General features: G+C 42.8%; 1 protein-coding gene across 11 annotated transcripts in view; it reads right to left on the reverse strand.

Moving 5' to 3' along the window:
- Positions 1-20,861, reverse strand: part of LOC121447913 (arginine-glutamic acid dipeptide repeats protein) — a 372,377-nt gene that overhangs the window by 135,828 nt on the left and 215,688 nt on the right. The window contains exon 1 of one of the 11 annotated variants that reach the window (XM_041651206.1): positions 9,193-9,298. The exons of the other annotated variants lie outside the window; for them this stretch is intronic. Coding sequence (XP_041507140.1) covers positions 9,193-9,218 — 26 coding nt within the window. The 5' untranslated portion in view covers positions 9,219-9,298. Of the gene's footprint in view, positions 1-9,192; positions 9,299-20,861 lie in introns of those variants that run through there. 11 annotated transcript variants of the gene reach the window in all.

Here is a 20,861-nt window from a genome sequence, read left to right on the forward strand (position 1 = left end):
GCAGAGGCAGGCTGTAGTGATATTTCATTTGTATTTTAATAAATAAAGCTTGCCTGAAGATCAGAGAGTAAAACAGCCCCACTGGTCAGTCTTACAGACCAAGCAGTGGTGACACACACCTTAAACCCAGCCCTAGAGAGGATTACAAAATGGGAGGAGACAGCACTCAGTCATAGTCTCATTCTGAAATTCCTGGAGGCAGGATTTCAGACTGAGGTAGAGGTAAGAGCCAGTGGCTAGCTGCTTTGCCTTTCTGACCGGCAGGGTGAAACCCAATACCTGTCTTTGGGTTTTTATTAATCATGTTAGAGTAGGCAGATCTCTTAGTTGGAGAACAGTCCCATCTGCACAGAATTCCAGGTCGGCTAGGGCTACAGAGACTCTGTGTCAGCCAAAACAAACAAAAGCCACCTAACTAGCAGGGCGGTGGTGGTGCACGCCTTTAATCCCAGCACTTGGGAGGCAAAGGCAGGCGGATCTCCGTGAATTCGAGACCAGCCTGGTCTAAAAGAGCTAGTTCCAGGACAGGCTCCAAAACCACAGAGAAACCCTGTCTCGAAAAAAAAAAAAAGCCACCTAACTTAAAACAGTGACGAGAAACACCAGAAAAGTATGTGCATACGTGTGCACACATGTGTGCACATGAGTGACATGAGTACATGTGTGTGTGTGTGTGTGTGTGTGAGAGAGAGAGAGAGAGACAGAGAGACAGAGAGAAAGACAGAGACAGAGAATGTGTGTCTTCCTATGCAGTCCATACTGGGCTCAAACTCGCAATCTTTTGCCTTTGCCTTTTAAGTACTGGGATCACAGGCCAACTCCAGTGCAGCCTTCTGGCTTCCTCCATTTCTCTCTATTTCCTAGTGATCTCTGTGATTTCAAACACTGAAATACTGAGAATCCAGATTAATATGTAAGTGTGTGTTCATTTTATAAAAAAGCTACCATTATCCTTCCTAAAACAGAGAATTTCACTGTATAGCTAATATAAATTATATGTTTTGAAAAATAGCTGACTCGCAACCTCTATTATTCTACGACTCTTTAGTTGGAATATGAAAAAATGGTTTCAGAAGCCAATTTACAATGATGGTAAGCCATTGTGTTTATTTCTTTAGTAACAAAAAAATAAATTCATTGTATATGAAATCTGATACAAAAGAAACTGATGTAACAAAGCAGTATCCATAGCAACTACAACTTAATATTTCAGCCCTCTTCAGCTGCAGTGGATTAAATTAAATGACAAGATGTTCCCTTTGAAAAGTAACCTGTTACCATGGAAACAGTTTAGTCTAAGAAGTAAACAGGGAGTGGACAGAAAGAGGCAGGAAGCTTGCATCTGAATTTCAAAAAGGGAGAAATATCTTTGCCAGGAGATAGGAACGCAGAAACCAGTAGCCCCTGAAGGGCTGGTCATTTAGCCCCAGGGGCCTGCCCCACCCTAGGGCTGGTCTGAGAACGTTTATGGAGTCACTTCCCACCCAAAGAAAGGGGGAGTGGAGGGAAGCACTCTGGACGCCTACTGCAGAGTACCAACTACAAAGGCGACAGAAACAAAAGGACTTGATTCAAACTTTAGCTCTACGTGTCTGTTGACATAATCTCTCTAGTCCTCAGCTTATAATGGCAACTAACTCAGCAAAGAGACTGTAGAAAGAAGAGACTAGCTATGGTATGAACCAGCACAGGCCTACTGCAGTCATTGCTATTCTTAGCTCTATGAGGTGGTGACCACAGAACAGGGCAAATCTCCATACTTGACCTTCAGACCATATCCATCATGACTTTTGAAAAATTACAAACTATACAAATGGCTTTCTTGCTCTCCAGACCAAAACCATCGTGGAGATGGAACCAAGCCTGCTTTGAGCTCCCCACTGTGCCTAAGAGCATATTTTATAGCTTTAACTAGCATGTAGGAAGTGTGGACAATAAAGGCTTCATGGCACATCTTTGCCATGTCTGTCGAACACTGTGGTTACATTCTCCCCCAAGGTCTGTCTCCCTGAACAGTCTACCTTACACTTTCATGTCACTTTCTTTTGCTTATCTATTTTTCATAATCTAGCTTTGTTTTACTTAAAAAGAGGATCCTGCAGTTCTATCCATTTAATACTTTTTTATTACTGAATAACTCTCCATTGTAGATAGACAGTACATTGTCTTTACTTATGTACGGATAAGCACCTAGGCTATGTCCATAAATGGCTACTGTAAATAGTATTGCAATAACATGGATGTAAAGTATCTCTTGAGTGCTGATTGAGATTCCTTTGGTGCATGTCTAGGAGTGGTAGAACAGATTAATATACCAGCTCTGCTTTTGGTTTTCTTGAGGAACCCCTATAACTTATCTCCATAGAAGGTACACCATTTTATGTTACTACAGTGTGTAAATGTTACACTCTATCCACTTCCCTTCAAAGTCATTCTGGTCTGCTAGTCTCTCATTCTTTTTTTAAAGTGTATGTATATACCTGCACACAGTGTATGCACCTACACATACTGAGTGTGTAGTGAGTGACCAGAGAGGGTGTTCAGATTCCCTGGAGCTGAAGTTATAGAGAACTGTGAGTCAAGGGAAATGGACTCACAATTTGTATTATAGTGCTGTGAATATGGTGGGCAAAGAGGCAAAAGACACGATTTTTACATGTGTAAATACAGTGCTGAGAATGGAAACACCAGGGGCTGGAGCGATGGCTCAGTGGTTAAGAGCTAAGGCAGTCTTCCAGAGGTGGGAATCAAACGTCAGTCCTCTGAGAGAGCATTAATCACTGAGTCTTTTCTCCAGGCCTGTTTGTTTTCTTTTCTTTAGATTTATTTTATGTGTATGAGTGTTTCATTATATGTATATGCACCATGTGCATTCCTGGTGCTCATGTATGTCAGAAAGGGGCAATAGACTCCCTGGATAAGGAGTTATGGATGGTGGTGACCACCATATAGGTGCTGGGAACTGAACACCCCCCGCCGCCACCAGAGCCTCTGGAAGAGCAGCAAGTGCTCTTAACCACTGTGCATATCTCCAGCCCCACCCCTAATGTGCTTTTTTAATTATAGTCTCTAAGGTGAGATGGACTCTCAACTCTCAATGTAGTTTTGATCTGCATTTCCCTGATGTCTAATACTGGACATTAAGATATTGTAAACGAGCTCTAATATTCTAAATCAACTGTATCTTAGCTATAGTTATCAATTAAGGGGTTTATTCCGAGATAATAAAATTACTCCAAAGTTAATCTGAAAAGAGGTTTGATAAACTATCTAGCAGAAAAAAAAATTCAGCTTTCTTTAAAAAACAATGAAATAAGGAGAATTAGTAACAGAATGAGGGACTGGTCCCTACTCACTGGCATGAAGCCAACCTAGGCCTGGAGCTGGACTAACAGTACAAAGTCCTCTGATAAAGCTCCCAAGAAGCCTTGCCACAACTCCACAGCGCCGCAGAAGAGAGTAAGGCCTGAGGAAAGTAAAAACACTCTTTCAGGAAGTCACAGCAATTAACTACAGAATCAGCTCTCCCACAGGCTTCTCCAAACTGTAATCCAGGGTCCAGACCTCCGAGGAGCAGTAAGACTGATAAGAACCATAACTACAGGGAGCTGGAGAGATGGCTCAGAGGTTAAGAACATTGCCTGCTCTTCCAAAGGTCCTGAGTTCAATTCCCAGCAACCATATGGTGGCTCACAACCACCTGTAACGGGGTCTGGTGCCCTCTTCTAGCCTGCAGTCATACACACAGACAGAATATTGTATACAAAATAAATATTAAAAAAAGAAGAAGAACCATATCTACAGCCTTTCAAACAAGTTCAGGTCAGAGAAGCAGGGGTTAACTGTGTTAGAACTGGGTGGGGTGGTGCAAGGCTGACCTCCTAGCACTCAGGAGTGCTAACACAGGAGGGAAGACTTGGAAGGCTAAGTGGATTATAAAGGAAGGAAAGAGGAAGATTCACTTAATATTTAGAAGAAAGACTGGATGGACAGCAGATGAAAGGGAGCTATTTTCAAGTGTGATGACAGCACTGTTCATTCTCTGCATTTCTTACCCACTATCCAGTGATCTGCACACATAAAACTCTGTCCCAACTCCAGGCTCCAGTGGACTTTACAGAAATGCAAATGGTTTAACAACCAGTTAAAGAAAAGTACATGTGCACATATATGCATACCAAGCGTTAGCAAACAAATTTATTGCTATTATTATTTTTTGGAGACAAGTCCTGGTTGTCTACAGACCAAGCTGGCCTTGAACTCACAGAGATCTGCCTCTACCTCCTAAATCCTGGGAGTAAAGGGGCGTGCCACCACCTTCCAGCTACAAATTATTTTTTGAAAACCCTATCATAAAGGCTGCCCTCCAGAATTGAAGTGGTCTCCTGAGTAAAGATAGACTTTCCCTGTACTGAAATCAAACTACATTAAGTCTGCAGAGAGAAACCATAGAGCTGGTAAGTAGGGCTACAACACACTTCCAAGGTCTCTCTCTCAGTCAGAAGAGACTGAAATGCTTTAAAGGCAAAGCCATCACCTAACTCCTCTTTATTATAGTGCTTTGAATATGGTGGGCAAAGAGGCAAAAGATACCAATTATCTGCTTTATATATGTATATACTGGACAGTGTTAAGGAAAGGAAACACTAGGAGCTGGAAAGATGGCTCAGCGGTTGAGAGATGGCTCAGATCCTTCAGTTCCAGGGGATCTGATACCTTCACACAAATGCATATAGATTTTTAAAAATATCAAATGTTACTGTGTGTGTGTGCATACGTGCGTGCGTGCGTGCATACATACATATATATGGGGGGCGTGAGTACGGCATCTTTAAAAACACAGTATCTGAGTTTGAGGCCAGCCTGGTCTATAAAGCGAGTTTCAGGGCAGTCAGGGCTGTTACACAGAGAAATTCTGTCTTGAAACACCTAAATAAATAAAATATAAAAAATAAAGAATAAAAGTAAAAAGACAAGCCGGGTGGTGGTGGTGCATGCCTTTAATCCCAGCACTTGGGAGGCAGAGGCAGGCAGATCTCTGTGAGTTCGAGACCAGCCTGGTCTACAAGAGCTAGTTCCAGGACAGGCTCCAAAACCACACAGAAACCCTGTCTCGAAAAACCAAAATAAATAAATAAATAAAAATAAAATAAAAATAAAATAAAAAGACAACCTTAGGGCTGGAGAGATGGTGAAGAGCTAGGAGTACCAGCTACTCTTTCAGTGGACCCAGGTTCAGTTCTTAGTGCTGACAATGGTACTCATCACTGTCCATAACTCCAATTCCAGAGGATTAAATGCCATCTTCTGGTGATTTCGGCCAGCACCAGGCAAACTCTCTCTCTCTCTCTCTCTCTCTCTCTCTCTCTCTCTCTCTCTCTCTCTCTCACACACACACACACACACACACACACACACAGATAAATAAAAAAATTAAAAACAAAATTTCAAGACCTAGAAAGGTAGGTACTATATGCCTACAATCCCAGCTACTAGGGAGGCTTAAACAGTAGGGTTGTGAGTTTGAGGCCAGTCTAGGCAACTTAGCGAGATCCCATCTCAAAAAATAATGAAACTGGAGCACAAAGCTTAGAAGTGGAGCACTTACCTACCAACTAGGTATCAGGTTATGGGGGTCAATCCTCACAACAGGAATAACAAAGTTTATTTCAAGAAGAATAAAGATAAAAACTGAAAAGGAGTGAGAAGGAAGCAGATTAGCCACGTGTGGACAGCTGGTTACAAACAACCTTCAGTCCCAAGACAATTCCTAATGTTGTTTTGCTACTAAGAGAATTATACCTGCAAGAACCTGGAGAGGAAGACTTAGAATTGTGATAATGCAAGAAGCACTTTCAGGCCGTTCTCATCGTCTTTACAACCAGGCCAGACCCATGAGGAAGGTGAGCTCAGAACAGAGAAGCAGCCTAACCATGTGGAATTCCAGCACCATCTGGCTCCATATCTAGTCATTTCGTTTCTCTTACTCCTGACAGAAGTACTTTACTGAACATATTTTTGTTTTGTGGTTTTGGTTTTTTTGATAATGGGCCTCACTATAGAGCCCTGGCTGTCCTGAAATTCACTATGTAGACTAGGATGGCTTCAAACTCACAGAGATCCACCTGCCTCTGTCTTTGGAGTGCTAGGATTAGAGGCCTGTGCCTCCACACCCCTTTGAACATATTTATGTCAAAGATCCATTTGTCTCCGTCATGGTGGTCCACACCTGCAGTCCTCGCACTTGAGTGGTAAAGGCAGGTAGATCTCAGTCAGGGTTACATAATGAGACCCTGTCTCAGTCCCTCCTCTTCCCCCAACAAAACAGCCCATCTGCCAGTCCCTATATTAGGAACAGAGGTTATAAGGATAGATGTGGCCCCTGTCCAACAGAGAAGACAATCACATAACCACAAATAAATGTATATTTCAAAGGTTGTTAACAGAAATTATCTCTAATCTAGCTGAATTAAATAACAGCTCACCTTAGTGTTGGAGCATCATAGTGCACACAAAATATAAAAGGCAAGTTTTCTTTCAGAATTATTTTAAGCATATATCCCAGCACTTATGGTATCTGGATCAGAAACTTTACAATACAGAAGATTATCAACTATGTGTGTCCTTCAGAAGACTCATGAGTACATGCTCCCGCCCCCCCCCCCCGCGCCCCACCCCTCAGACAGGGTTTCTCTGTAGCTTTGGAGCCTGTCCTGGAACTTGCTCTGTAGACCAGGTTGGACTCGAACTCACAGAGATCTGTCCACCTCTGCCTCCTGAGTGCTGGGATTAAAAGCATGCACCACCATAACCCAGCATGAGTGCATGCTTTTAAAGCTGTCCTTTAACTGGTGTTTCCCGCCTTCTCCCCACCCATCCTATATCTGTCACAGAGTTAGAACAAGTGTGTCTTTGGTAGGAAGAACATGGTTCAGTAAGAACAAAAGTAGAGTGGAAAAGGAAAAGCAAATTCAGAAGGAAGAAAGGATGAGGAACCTGTGCCACTAGAGAATCAACACACGATATACACTAGGACTGAGGCCAGGCCAGTCAGAGCTGCCTCAACCAAGGACCACACCAGGAAGATGTGGTGAGAAGCGGATGGTATTAAGAAGTGGTCAGTGACACATGGCAACTGTGACCATGCTGCCCACCAGAGACAGGATGCATGTGCATGATCACACACTGTGTCGCTTTACTCAGATTTCCTGCAGGATTCTATCGCAATGGATGAAGAGGAAGCAGCAGGGTAAAAGATCTGAGACTTGACTATTCGCCGAGAAGCAAAATCTGTGCTTGCCCATATATCCGGACAGCTCGTGTTCTCTACCGATAAACCTGCACAGAGGCCCTCACCTCCACCCCTGGCATGCCCCAAGCCCTGGACAGGAGAGAGAAGCTCAGAGGCAACTTCCCGAAGACATTTCCTAGAGACAGGAGGATGGAAAACAAATGCACACATGAGAACAGTGCCACCGACTTTACTGCATGTGAAGCACAGGAAAAGAAAACCAACTTGAAACCCAGAGGCCATCCACAGCACCAAATCTTCACCAATAAGGCAGATGACTATGCCAAAGGACCATGAAAGCAGGTCTACACCAAGACTGACCAGCCAAACAAACAATAGACACTGACCCCAAAAAATTTTAACTAAAAAGGAAGAAGTAAAGACCTTTCAACAGAAAAATAAGTATTCTCCCAAATACTCAAACATATGTAGAAAACACTAGGTATTATTCCCAAACTTCTAACACAATGCTCAGATACACAGCTTTATAACAGGAAGTGGTTCTCACAGGAGGCGGAACCAAACACAGAAATATCAACGAAGACATTAACCTACATTACTCCTCTATGCAGCATCACTTTGGTTTTAATATAAAATTAAGCCTGCAAGAATACAAACTATATGCTTTAGGAATATTTTAAATGTTAGCCCTGCTAAAACCCTGCCCTGGCCAGGGGCCCTTATGACCAGAGCCGATCAAACAAAGCTCCACATCCATGTTTCCAGCTGAGCGATTATACAAGTCTTCCTCCTTGGTGTCAATAAGCAGTGAACTTCCCCCAACAGAAGGCTGCACACTCTCCACTGAGGTGCTTTCTGCAGTCCTCACAAGGTACAGAGCCTGACTGCTGTTTCTAAATTGCTCCCAACCCTATCAGGAGGAAGGGGAGAGTGGAGATGAGCGGCAGCTATGCAATCCCAAACTTCCCTAACTTCCCATTTGGGTAAGAATTCCATTGTGCAAAATCTGCTTATCTTGATTGGCTCCCTAGTGAAGGCACCTGCCTGGGCTCTCTCTGCAAACAGTAAGTACAAAAAAGCACAACTTCACCTGGGAGTCAAACATAAGCCACAGGTACCAAAGGTGGCCTTATCTGCCTTCTTTGGCACCAAACCCCTTCCACTCTCCTTCTACTGAACTCAAGTCATGGAAAATACATATACATCACAAAGCTAAATCAAACATACCATAAGTCAAAGTATATGAATCTCAATTTTAACACAGATGTCAATGCGTTTAGTCTCACAAAGCTGGAAAGAAAATATCAAAACTGCAAAACAAAGGCTTTGCTCCCTCAGAAGAAGCAGAGAAAACTGAAGTGATGTGACAGTTCCCTTTCTAAAACCCACTCTAAGATGATACAGTTGCGATCCACAGCCACCCCTCATGTGTCACCTCACAAGAATTATAATTTGCTGTAGCAAATAGGCTCTCAATCAAAACAAGTTCCACCCACCTTCAAAGCAACCAATAGCTGCCCACCTACCACCCTTCCTAAAACAGCCACATAGATCCACTCTGTGGCCGGCAATCCCTACAAGGCACATGGGCAGTGAGGCAGCCTGCAGGTTTACAAGACAGATAAGTTCTACAAAATGCACTGGGCAAACTCAGGCTAAAATCATACCAAAGAGAAGAGGTAAGATGAGGGAAGGGGAAGAGGACAGAGACAGAGACTCACAAAGCTTCACACTTCACACATATGATTAATTCATCTCCGGGTAGACCCCACGCACAGCTCGGAATTTATGCTTCGCAATGCCACCTCTGCACGGCCAGCTGGCTGGATCAAAGGCTCTGGGACATGCATTATGAATGGCGAGATGATTCATAAACATCTTTAGAAGGAGCTCGAGCAGCAAAGCTAATGTCTCCGAGAGGCCAGGGGAAGATCGCCTACCTGCAGGGGCTGAATGGATCATCCATGACTAACAGAGGCTCTGGTGAGTCTAGCTGGATTCCTGTACCTCTAGTTACTGCTAAAACTCTGTCCTTTCCCACTCTAAATACTCAAAATGGAGGCACATGCAGGCTGAGAGACCTCACAGAGCTCTCACTGAGCTTGTGCTATGACCTAAGCCTTCACGCAGAACGCAGAAACTTCCCTCACACTGACAGGACTGAGCATGTGCTGTGACCCTCCCTCATCCACACAGTGTCTCTCCACAACGCAATCAATCTCAACCCTGCTGTTTCCGTAAATAAAGCCCAGCCAACAGACTCCAAAGCTTCTCCCTGCACACCAAGCTAGTGTGCAGGGAAGTGGGGCCTTAGAAAGGGGATTCCAGACAGCCAACACCAGGGAACTCCACAAGCCTAGCCAAGGAAAGGCTTCTGTCCACAAGAGACAACAGCAAGTTTTCTTTTGTCTTTTCTGCGCTTAAGTAAATTAGATTTTTAAGTAAATTAGGTTAAGTGACCAGTTTTTCAAGAAAGAACAAAAATGAAAAACCAGATATGAATGATTGCACCTGAGATTAAACAGAAACACAGTAGCATACTTAAGCATAGCAACAGTGCTTATGAGAAGCAACTAAAACATTTCTTTTTAACCAAAAAGGACAAACGAGCAAGCTAGCCATGTAAGGATGGCCACAGTGGAGACAGATGGCACTAAGGCCAACACATAAAAAATCCTATGCTTAATGCAAAGAGTTTCAAATCTCCAAGTGATAAATTACAACCTTTCCTAAGGTAATTAACAGAGCTCAGTCAGGTCTTTTTTTGTTTGTTTGTTTTTTGTTTTTCGAGACAGGGTTTCGCTGTGGCTTTGGAGCCTGTCCTGGAACTAGCTCTTGTAGACCAGGCTGGCCTCGAACTCACAGAGATCCGCCTGCCTCTGCCTCCCGAGTGCTGGGATTAAAGGCGTGCGCCACCATCACCCGGCTCAGTCAGGTCTTGAAGAATGTAATTCTAACAATAAAAACAGCTAGAAGGTGCAAATCAAGGACTTGGGGACTAGGGGGTGTAACCCAACAGTAGGGCACTCAGTCAGCATGAACCATCATGGTGGGGTGACACCCACCCCCAACAGAAAGCAAACGTGCATTCTTTTCTCCCCACACCTTAAGACCACCCGCCACAAACACCTCAGCATCCAGATTCCAAATCCTGATTCAGCTCTCTCAGCACTATCCACATAAGTAAATCCGTTAAAAACTCATTCTGAATGATTTCTAAAGCCATGTACACCAGGCTACCTTGCTAGAGCACCACTGAGCACCACAAGCACTCACTCACACTGCCTACAGACCATCTGGTGCTCATCTTCCGCAAACGAGCTGTCTGTCATGTAAGAAAGAGCTGACATATATGTTATTCCCATCTGCAAACCAAAAGGTGATTTCTTATATCACTTAGTTATGATTTAAAAAGAAAAAGAAGACCAAAAAAATCCCCCAAAACATGAAAGACAAGACTGGGGAAAGGGGGCAGGACGAACTGCTTCTGTTCAGAAAAACATAGTGACCTAGAGAGTCTCACAGCAGCAGCACACCACAGGCCGTCCCATGTGCAAGGCCCTCCATCAATGCTGTGAGACAAAGCAAATTCTAAGATGCGGAATCTCCACATTCATCTGCAGAAAAGATATTCTACAGCCTAACCGAAATGCCAAGGGCTGAGGATGTGACTCAGTTGATAAAAGTGCTTGCCCAACATGCATGAAGCTCTGGGTTTGAGTTTGAGTACCACTTAAACCAGGTATGGTGCTGGTAATCCCAGTACTTGGGTGAGGTAGAAGACTCAAAAGTTCAAGGTCATTCTCAGTTGCATAAAAGTCCTTCATTTCAGACAAAGAAGGGAGGACAAAAATGAACGCAAAAATGCACACACTGAAAAGGGTTCCTTTTGTCTTAACAAATGAAAACAGGGCTGCAGACTGGAGAATATCCCCAGAACCACTGCAGTGGACCTGCTGAAATGGAGAGAGCGCCCCAAGGTCATAGAAACTCTGGGAAGGGTCATTTGAACAAATAACATGGAATAATAATTCAATAGAGTCACCTGAATGCTGAAAGAAAACCACAGAAAGTATTATATAGTACTCTAAGTTTAGAAAATCATATTCTCAAAATTATTGCTTGGTCTCACTGGCTGCCCTGGATGGCACCGACGGCCTGGATCCTGGAGAAGCCTGGCCTGCTCCTCTTCCCTGCCTTCAGTAAGTGACTAGGACAACAAAATTCATCTGCAAGGCATGGATCTGACATTCTATTGTTGGCTACTGGGAAGGAAGAAAAGGCAGTTTGTGCAAGTCACCTAAAGGAAGAAGTCCTGCCTACATCCTCTTTCATCCAGGGCCTAAAAGTGGCTACCAGTCCACTGTTCATTTTGAAAACTCAGAAAACAGTTGGAACTGGGGTTGTCAGAGAGCTAGGTCGCTGTCCTGGCCTAGAAGCACTTGCCACACTTGCTTACACTAGTATCTGACATTGTTGGTTGTGTCATTTGATCCAGGTTCAGGTTTTCTTACGTGGAGCCTAGCTCTGAATTTATAGGCTTTTTAATAGTTTTATCCAAGCCGGGCGGTGGTGGCGCACACCTTTAATCCCAGCACTCAGGAGGCAGAGGCAGGCGGATCTCTGGGAGTTCGAGGCCACCCTGGTCTACAAGAGCTAGTTCCAGGACGGGCACCAAAGCTACAAAGAAACCCTGTCTCGAAAAACAAAAACAAAAACAAAAAAAAAAAGTTTTATCCAATATCTGAAAATGTTTTCTGGAAAAAAGTTACTGTAATAATCTGATATGGGCCTTGTCCAACTATGTTAAAGGCCTTTTAGCACAAGGAAGACTGTTTCAAACATGATAGCAACCAAGAAAATACTTATAGTGGTTCATCCCCAAAAAATTATACAAAGATCTTTCATGAGATTAAAGGGAAAAATAAAAAACGTAGCACCTTGTCAAATAAAAGATATAGGCTACTCCTACAATTAGCAAGAAGTTACAAACATCCTAAAATCTTACAAGTCACCTGTGGGGTTAACTATGACTGCCTTCACATGATGGATGCAGAACAGATCCAGGAAATGCATACCTCACCAACAGACACAAAGATAAAGTGGTCACGTGAGACTATAACCTAAGCGTGCCAGATCCAAATGGAGATAGTCTTTCCCAAGAATAATCTTAACTCAAAGATGGAGCAGTCAAATGTTTATAGGATACAAGACGAAACACATAAGGATACAGCACCATGCTAAGGCCAATCAATCTACTGCAGCTCAACCAAAGACTCTGGTGTTTTGGTAGAGCAGGTCTAACCGGTTCTGTTTATCAAGATCTCTGAGCTGAAATTGCTTTCCTTTTGAGGGTGGGGATTTTGAGAAAGGGTTCTGTCCTGAAATTTTCTCTGTAGATCTCAGACTGAGAACTCCACCTGCTTCTGTTTCCCAAGTGCTGGAAATGAAAGCATGCACCACCAGCTCCCAGCTGAACTTGATTTATTTTGGGTTTTGTTTTTGTTTTCCAGAAGGGTTTCTCTGTGCAGCTCTGGCTGCCTAGGAACTGGCTCTATAGACCAGGCTGGCCTTGAAGTCACAGAGATCTGCCTGTGTCTGCCTCCCAAGTGCTGGGATTAAGAAGTGTGCGGCCACCACGTAGCATGAAATTTATTTTTTAAGTAGTTAGAGTTTGAATTAGACTCTTCCTACAAAAGGAAAGCCACAATGATACTGTCTTGCAGAGAACACTCACCCACAGAAATAAACTTGGGATGACTCTCGTTCACATACGACCAGTGAATATTCCCTGAGTGCTGGAAGTCAGAGACAGACTCTAAAGCAGAGCTGAAGACTGAGGGTAGGCTGGCTTGAAGTGCTCACTTGTCAGACACCCTTCTAATTTGTGTCCTATTTAAACAGAAAGTTTAGCTCTTTAAATGACAAGGGAAAATGGACGGAGTCACATTCCCTTAACTGAGACTCTTAGGGTCAGAAGTTTCTCAGGGCTAGAAACTTCCAATTATAACAAATACACATCCTAGGAGCACCTGAACCATAACTGCTTATTCTTTTTACAATAAAATGGGAAAACTTACACAAAGTACACTAAATTAAAAAGTGTAGCTTCAGATCAGTGTAAGTCAAGTGTGATCACAAAATGAATTCTTGTGTCACTGTACATGAATTATTAGGTTTTCAGATCTACATTTAGAGTTGAAAAGATCATAAATCCAATTACTGTAGAAGGTTTCGTAAAATTAGTATTCTAGATTTTAAAAACAAATGTAAGAAAATGTATGGTAGAGCTGGAGAGATGGCTCAGAGCCTAAGAGCACTGGCAGCGCTTCCAGAGGTCCTGAGTTCAATTCCCAGCAAGCACCTAGTGGCTCACAACCATCTGTCATGAGATCTGATGCCCTCTTCTGGCATGGAAGTGTATGTGCAAGAGGAACATTGTACGCAAAATAAATATTTAAAAAAAGAAAAATATATGGTTATTTTCCTTCCAAAACACCAGAATCTTTGGTTGAGTTGCAGTAGAGTGGTCTTAGCCATGGTTCTTTGTCTTTTTTTACTGTCCCTGTTGTTTAGTTTCAAGCTCCATTCCAGGCTCACTTTCCCCCTTTCCAAACCCAGATGTTTGGCTAGGACCTGACCCCTCAGAAATCCCACAAATGGTCAGCTCCTTCTGGGAGCTGCTCTAGATGAACCCAGTCATTAGACCTGTCACAGGTTCTCTCTCTCCCCTGCTTCCCAGAGTCACCCAGGAGATGCTTTGCTCTGTTTATTAAACCTGGATTTATTAATTCAGCTGAATTTGGCTTATTGCATTGGAGGAACCCCCAAACTGGAGATTTTTCAAAATATTTATCCCTTATTTGTTTCATCTAGTACTTCATATCCATTTAACTGACTGCTTCATCTCTCAGGTAAGATCAGCCTGGAAAGAACTGTCTTCTTTTGGATCTGGCACGCTGCCACATTTTCTTTTATTTTTATTTTTTATTTATTTATTTGGTTTTTCGAGACAGGGTTTCTCTGTGGTTTTGGAGCCTGCCCTAGGACTAGCTCTTGTAGACCAGGCTGGTCTTGAACTCACAGAGATCTGCCTGCCTCTGCCTCCCGAGTGCTTGGATTAAAGGCGTGCGCCACCATCGCCCGGCTTCTTTTATTTTTTTATTAAAGCCTAGAATACTAACTGTTACAAAACCATCTACAATAATTGGATCTATAGCATTTACCAAGAGATCTGCTTCCTCTACACGGTAAATGCAAGGCACTGAAGAGTACTGAACATCAAGCTCCTAATCATACATTTGCCTATGTGGATAATGGCACAGCAAAGCCAGGATGCTAACAAGGCACAACCTGAGACACCAAGATGAGGACAGGAGGTAGTAAACAGGCACTTGAACAATGATATTTTTTTTTTTTTTTTTTTTTTTTTTTTTGGTTTTTCGAGACAGGGTTTCTCTGTGGTTTTGGAGCCTGTCCTGGAACTAGCTCTTGTAGACCAGGCTGGTCTCAAACTCACAAAGATCCGCCTGCCTCTGCCTCCCAAGTGCTGGGATTAAAGGCGTGCGCCACCACCGCCCGGCTTGAACAATGATATTTTTAAGAGAGCCAGGCAAATAAGCAAGAAAAACACCAAGCACTCAGCAATGACTAATTTAATCAACAGTGGGAAACCACGCAAACCATGTTTAACTGTCTGCTCCAAGATGAAATGAGTCTCCCTCGGGATTCAGTTTCACCTTCTCACATTGGGTTAAACCAACACCCAGACTGTGTAAGGGCTGTGACAGACATTCAAGTTTGCAGTCACATAACTCCCACCCTTAAGCTCCAGGGGCCTCACAGGAATGTTAAACCAATCCCCCTTTTCTATCTTCATCGACTTGATTTACCTCAATGCCTCGGTTGGTCTTAAAAGCCAGTACACAGCACCCAACAGCCACTATTAATGCCCAAGTCACCACACAGCCTCATCTTTATAAATTAAAGACAAAACAGAGACAAGTCCTGCAGGAGTATGCAGGGAAAACAATCCTTCCATGTTTTCTTAAACCTAACACACATTTGTCATCAATTAAGCATCTATGGGAACCACACACTCAGCTCTAAACTTCAGACCGGACGTGATGCTGGGGATGAAACGAGTAGGCCAAGGCAGTGAGCCACACTCCTGCTGCTGCAGATGCCTCCAAAGGCTGCCCACTCTCACATCAAAGTTTCACGTATGTTTCAGCTTTTCTGAAATTTTACTTATAAGCAAACACTCAAGTATTTCTTCACCTCAACTCACCTAACACCTCTCAAGCATTTGAAATACAGCAAACAAAGGGAAACACTGGGTCAAGCACAGATGTGAAGAAACTGGACTGGTAAGTTCCAAAAGCCAAGGGATTCAGGGCCAATGCTATGACGTGCTGCTCTCAGACCCGTGCTCCATTGTGACAGGAGACTGTCCTCCCACTGTAAGATACCTTCTAAAACTAATTGGGGCCAACAGGTGGCTGGCTAGACGTGCCTTGCAAGCATAACATCTTGGATTCAATCCCTAGACCTGGGCAAGGTGGCAGAAGGTGGAAGGATTTTGAGATATTACTACAAATGAGTGCATTTAAAACATATAATACAATTATTTGTTGCCAGTTAAAAAAGTATACAACCCGTGTGAGTCTGACAGAGGTAAGTTATACCTAAGCACTCAGCAAACATAGATGTAAATTTAAGTTAATAAACCCATCAGTGGTTAAGGGTGTGCACCACTCCTGAAGAAGGGCTCAATTAGCACCAATATTCAGCAGTTCAAAAACACCTGTGTGACTCCAACACCAGGCGATCCAATGCCTCTAGCTTCTTCTTTCCTCCTCCTCCTCCTCCTTCTCCTCCCACTCCCCCTCGTCCTTTTTTTGAGACAGGGTTTCTCTGTGTCGCTTTGTTGCCTGTCCTGGAGCTAGCTCTTGTAGAACAGGCTGGCCTCGAACTCACAGAAATCCTCCTGCCTCTGCTGGTATTAAAGGTGTACACTACCACCGCCTGGCACATTTAGCTTTTACTGGCACTAGCAATCACACACACATGCTTACACAGATCCACACACATATACATTTTTTTTTATTAAAAAAATTGTTTCTTCAAGACAGGGTTTCTCTGTGTATAGCATAGCCCTGGCTGTGCTGGAACTCACTCTATGGACCAGGCTGGCCTCAAACTCTCAGAATTCCACCTGCTCTTAGATTTCATAAAAGAAAACACCTGATACTTATCTCCATAGTAATTCCCTGCAAGTTGTAGAGTCAACAAAGGGTTTTCTCGCACTTTGGAGGCTCTGCTGTTTTCTTGGCCTGCAGAAGGATTGTAACACCATTTTCCAAGTCCGATTATTTCTTAAGCTAATAAAGTCTTTCTCAATTTCAGGTCTTAGTTTTTATGTTGGATAACTTTTACATGAGGTGAAAGACAGGTTAGTTTCAGCCTTTTCCATGTCAGATATGTAGACTTGGCAGCACGTCTTATTTCAAGAAGCACTCTTTTCTCCAGTGTCTATGTTCTAGCATCTTTGTTGGAAACCTGGTGGCTGTGGCTAGCTTCTGGGCCAGCACCACCCTGTTGCTCTTCCTATGGCTCTGGGTTATACTTCAAGTCAGGTATTACGGAACCTCCCCACAATGGCTCTTTCTGCTCAGGGTTGCTTTAGTTACTTAGGATACTTTGTACTTCCACACAAGTTTAAAGATTATTTTAGTTCTAACAAAAATGTCAATGAAAGGAGATGAGAGTGACACTATTTCCAGACTGCTGTTAGGAAGACAGCTATTATATAGTATTGATTTTAAAATTTTATAAGCATGGGAGGTCTTTTCTTCTGTCTTTAGTTAGTGTTTTATTTTTTTTTGGTTTTTCGAGACAGGGTTTCTCTGTGGCTTTGGAGCCTGTCCTGGAATTAGCTCTGTAGACCAGGCTGGTCTCGAACTCACAGAGATCCGCCTGCCTCTGCCTCCCGAGTGCTGGGATTAAAGGCGTGCGCCACCACCGCCCGGCCTTTAGTTAGTGTTTTTTATTGTACTTCTTTGCATATTTATGTTTATTTGTGTGTTTCTGTGTATACTTGGGTGCCCAGGGAGACCAAAAGAGGATGTCAGATTCCAAGGAGCTAGAGTTACAGGAGGTTATAAGCCTCCTGATGCTGGTGCTGAAAACTGAACCCAGGTCCTCTAGAAGAGATTTATGTGTTCTTAAAAGAGCCATTCCTCCAGGCTTGTGCAGTGTTTTTAAAATCTCCGTTGTCAAAGTCTTACTGTCTTGCTTCTTTGACTAGGTTTATTCTTGGCAAGCAGCGTGTGCGTGTTGTGTGTGTGTGTGTGTGTGTGTTTGTAAGGGTTTCATTGTTATTTGGACACTAGGGACTGAACACACAGCCTGCATATGCTAGTCTGTGATTTTTTTATTTTACATTTTTGAAAAATGTATATGAGTTTTCCTACATATGTCTGTGTACCACATGCTAGCTAGTGTCTATGGAGGAGAAGGGTGTCAGATCCCCTGCAACTGAAGTAACAGATGGTCCTGAACCACCATGTTGATGCTGGGAACCAAACCTGGGACCTCTGCAAGAGCAAGTGTTTTTAACAGCTGAGCCAGCCCCTGCTTGAACTTTTCTTAAGTTGGCCCTACAAGGGATCTATTCTTGCTACCTTTATGAGTGAAATTTAAGCTTCTCATTTTCAAACATAAGCCATGTACCAAGAATGTATTTGATAGTAATATTTCAAGTCATTGTCCTTCTCCCCATTCTTGGGATTGGTCATAGGGCTTTACGCATGTTATAGAAGCATCAACTACATTCCAATCCCTCTTTTTACTTTTAATTTGGAGGGAAGGTCTTATCAAGTTGCCCAGGCTGGTTCTAAATTCACTCTGTAGCATGGAGCAGATGTTGAGCTTGTGATCCTCTTGCCTCAGCCTCCCAAATAGCTGAGATTACATGCCTGAGCCACCAGAACTGGCAGTCTTTTATATTATGAAATGTTTGTTTATATATATGTGCATTATCATGTCTTTTATTACTCAAGAACAGTATGAGAGAATCTCCAGCTTTTGGAATACACCTTATTCAACGTATTCCCTAATAATTCCCAGGACTTCATTGTTACCTGATGTAATGTCCCAATTTTCTTTTTTTTAAAATATTTATTTATTTATTATGTATATAATGTTCTGCCTGTGTATATGCCTGCAGGCCAGAAAAGGGCATCAGACCTCATTACAAATGGTTGTGAGCCACCATGTGGTTGCTGGGAATTGAACTCAGGACCTTTGGAAGAGTAGGCCATCTCTCTAGCCCCTAATGTCCCAATTTTCAACTCCAATGTTTTAATCAAGTTGTTTCTTCTTTTAGTTATTTTCCTAGGGCTTGTCAATCTCTCTGTCCAAGAACCCAGCTCTCTGACTTGCTACACTGTTCTTCATTGGTTTCTCCCCTGATTCTAATTATCTCTGTCTACGGGCTTTTGGTTGGTTAGGCTTGTTCTTGCTTTTTTATGACCTTGAAATGCATCATTAAACCTAATGTCATTCCCAAGATCTCTTCTGTGTTTTTTCAAGCAAGAATAGTTTATTGAGTACATTTGCAAGAGGGCAGGAAGATGGACAATTAGTAGAATGCCACACGTAACATACAGCTGTCTGTTGATAGTTATGTGAGGCTTTGTAGCTGGACATACCTTCATAGAACTGCCTTCAAGGCATCCCAGAGATGCAGATAAGTAGTGTTTTCATTATAGTGGTATATTGCTTGTATTTTAATAAACAAATCTTGCCTAAGATCAGAGGCAAAGCTAAAATCACTAGAGGTCAGGTAAATAAATCACCATAAATCCCAGGATTTGGGAGACAGAGGCAGATGGATCTCTGTGAGTTCAAGGCTATCCTGGTCTATATAAGATCAGTGCAGAAAAACATCCAGGTGGTGGCGGCTCACAACTTTAACCCCAGTCCTAGGGAGCGACACGCCTTTATTCCTAGCACTAGAGGGAATATAAATGAGAGGAGAGAGAGGCTTAGTCTGTGGCCACCCACCCAGCCTTGGTAGAGTTAAGGCTTCTCTAGTGTTTGGTTGCTTTGCTTTTCTGGTTTTAGGGTTGAATATTGATTTCTGTCTCTGGGTTTTTATGATTTGTGCTACATGTGCTTCTACGAATTTTTAAATTTCAGCTCTAATTTCACTGACTTCATTCATGAGCAGGTATATAGCTTGTGTATGTTTGTTCACATGTATGTACAAACCAGACGACACCAACTCAGATGTTATCCACTTTGTTTCTTCAGAAGGGTCTGTGTAGTCTTGGCTATCCTGGAACTTTCTCTGTAGACGAGGCTGGCCTAGAACTCGGAGATCTGCCTGCCTCTGCCTCCGGAGTGCTGGGATTAAAGGTTGTATGCTACCACTGCATGACCAAAAAAGTCCTTTTATTGACCTCAAACCTGCCAGCTAAACTAGGCTGGATGACCAGTAAGCTCCAACTTCTGCCTCCCTAATGCTGGGATTGTGCAAATACCATAATGCATGGTTTTATTTACATGGGTTCCAAGAACTGAATTTGGATCCTTATGTTTGCAAAGCAAGCATTTTCCTGGCTGAGCCTACAGTTTTTTAATTTCTTTTGTTACTGGTTTTGAGCCTTATTCAGCTATGATTTAATAAAATCCAAGAAACTGCTTCAACAGTTTTTCTTTGTTAGGATTTAAAAAATAATATTAAGATTTTCTTATTTTATTATGTATGTATGTATGTATGTATGTATGTGAATGTTTGATGTGAATGTATGTACATATACTACATGTATGTCTGAGACCCACACAAGATCCTGGGGATGGTGCAATCTGCTAAAGTGAAGATGCAACTGTTGTCAGCCATCATGTAGGTCCTGGGAATCAAATACAGATCCTCTGCGAGAGCAACAAATACTCTAAACTGTCAAACCATCACTTCAGCCCCTGGAAGGTTTTCTTTAATGTGATTTGTTTATGAATATTGTGTGTTTGTAGCTGTCAGACAGAACGGTTTATAAGCATCTGTTAAGGTCCTTTGTTCTGTGGTGCGGTTTTAACGCCAAAGTTTTTTCTTTTTTGTTGATGTTGATTTGGGGAGTTGGAAGAGGGGATCTGGATGACCACATTCACTGATGACAGTGAATGATTAAAATCACCCATTAGCCAGGTGGTGGGGATGCACACTTTTAATCCCAGCACTTGGGAGACAGAGACAGGCAGATCTCTGTGAGTTCAAGGCCAGCCTAGTCAACAGATTGAGTTCCAGGACAGCCAGGACTGTTTTACAGAGAAACCCTGTGTCAAAAACCAAAACAATCACTCATTATAATTTTTCTTTTTAATTTAATAGACAGTGTTCAGGCTCCATGAATGCCTACATGCATGCCAGAAGAGGGCACCAGATGTCATTACAGACGGTTGTGAGCCACCATATGTTTTCTGTGCATTGAACTCAAGACCTCTAGAAGCCAATGCTCTTAACCACTGAGCCATTTCTTCAGTTCCCCGTTATTGAAGCACGATTAATAGACACTTAGAGACAGAAATTTAGGTTCAACCTGAAGAT

This window comes from Microtus oregoni, unplaced genomic scaffold (genome assembly GCF_018167655.1).
Source record: "Microtus oregoni isolate MIOR12 unplaced genomic scaffold, Mior012 000005F_ref0000423, whole genome shotgun sequence".
Classification (NCBI taxonomy): Eukaryota; Metazoa; Chordata; class Mammalia; order Rodentia; family Cricetidae; genus Microtus; species Microtus oregoni.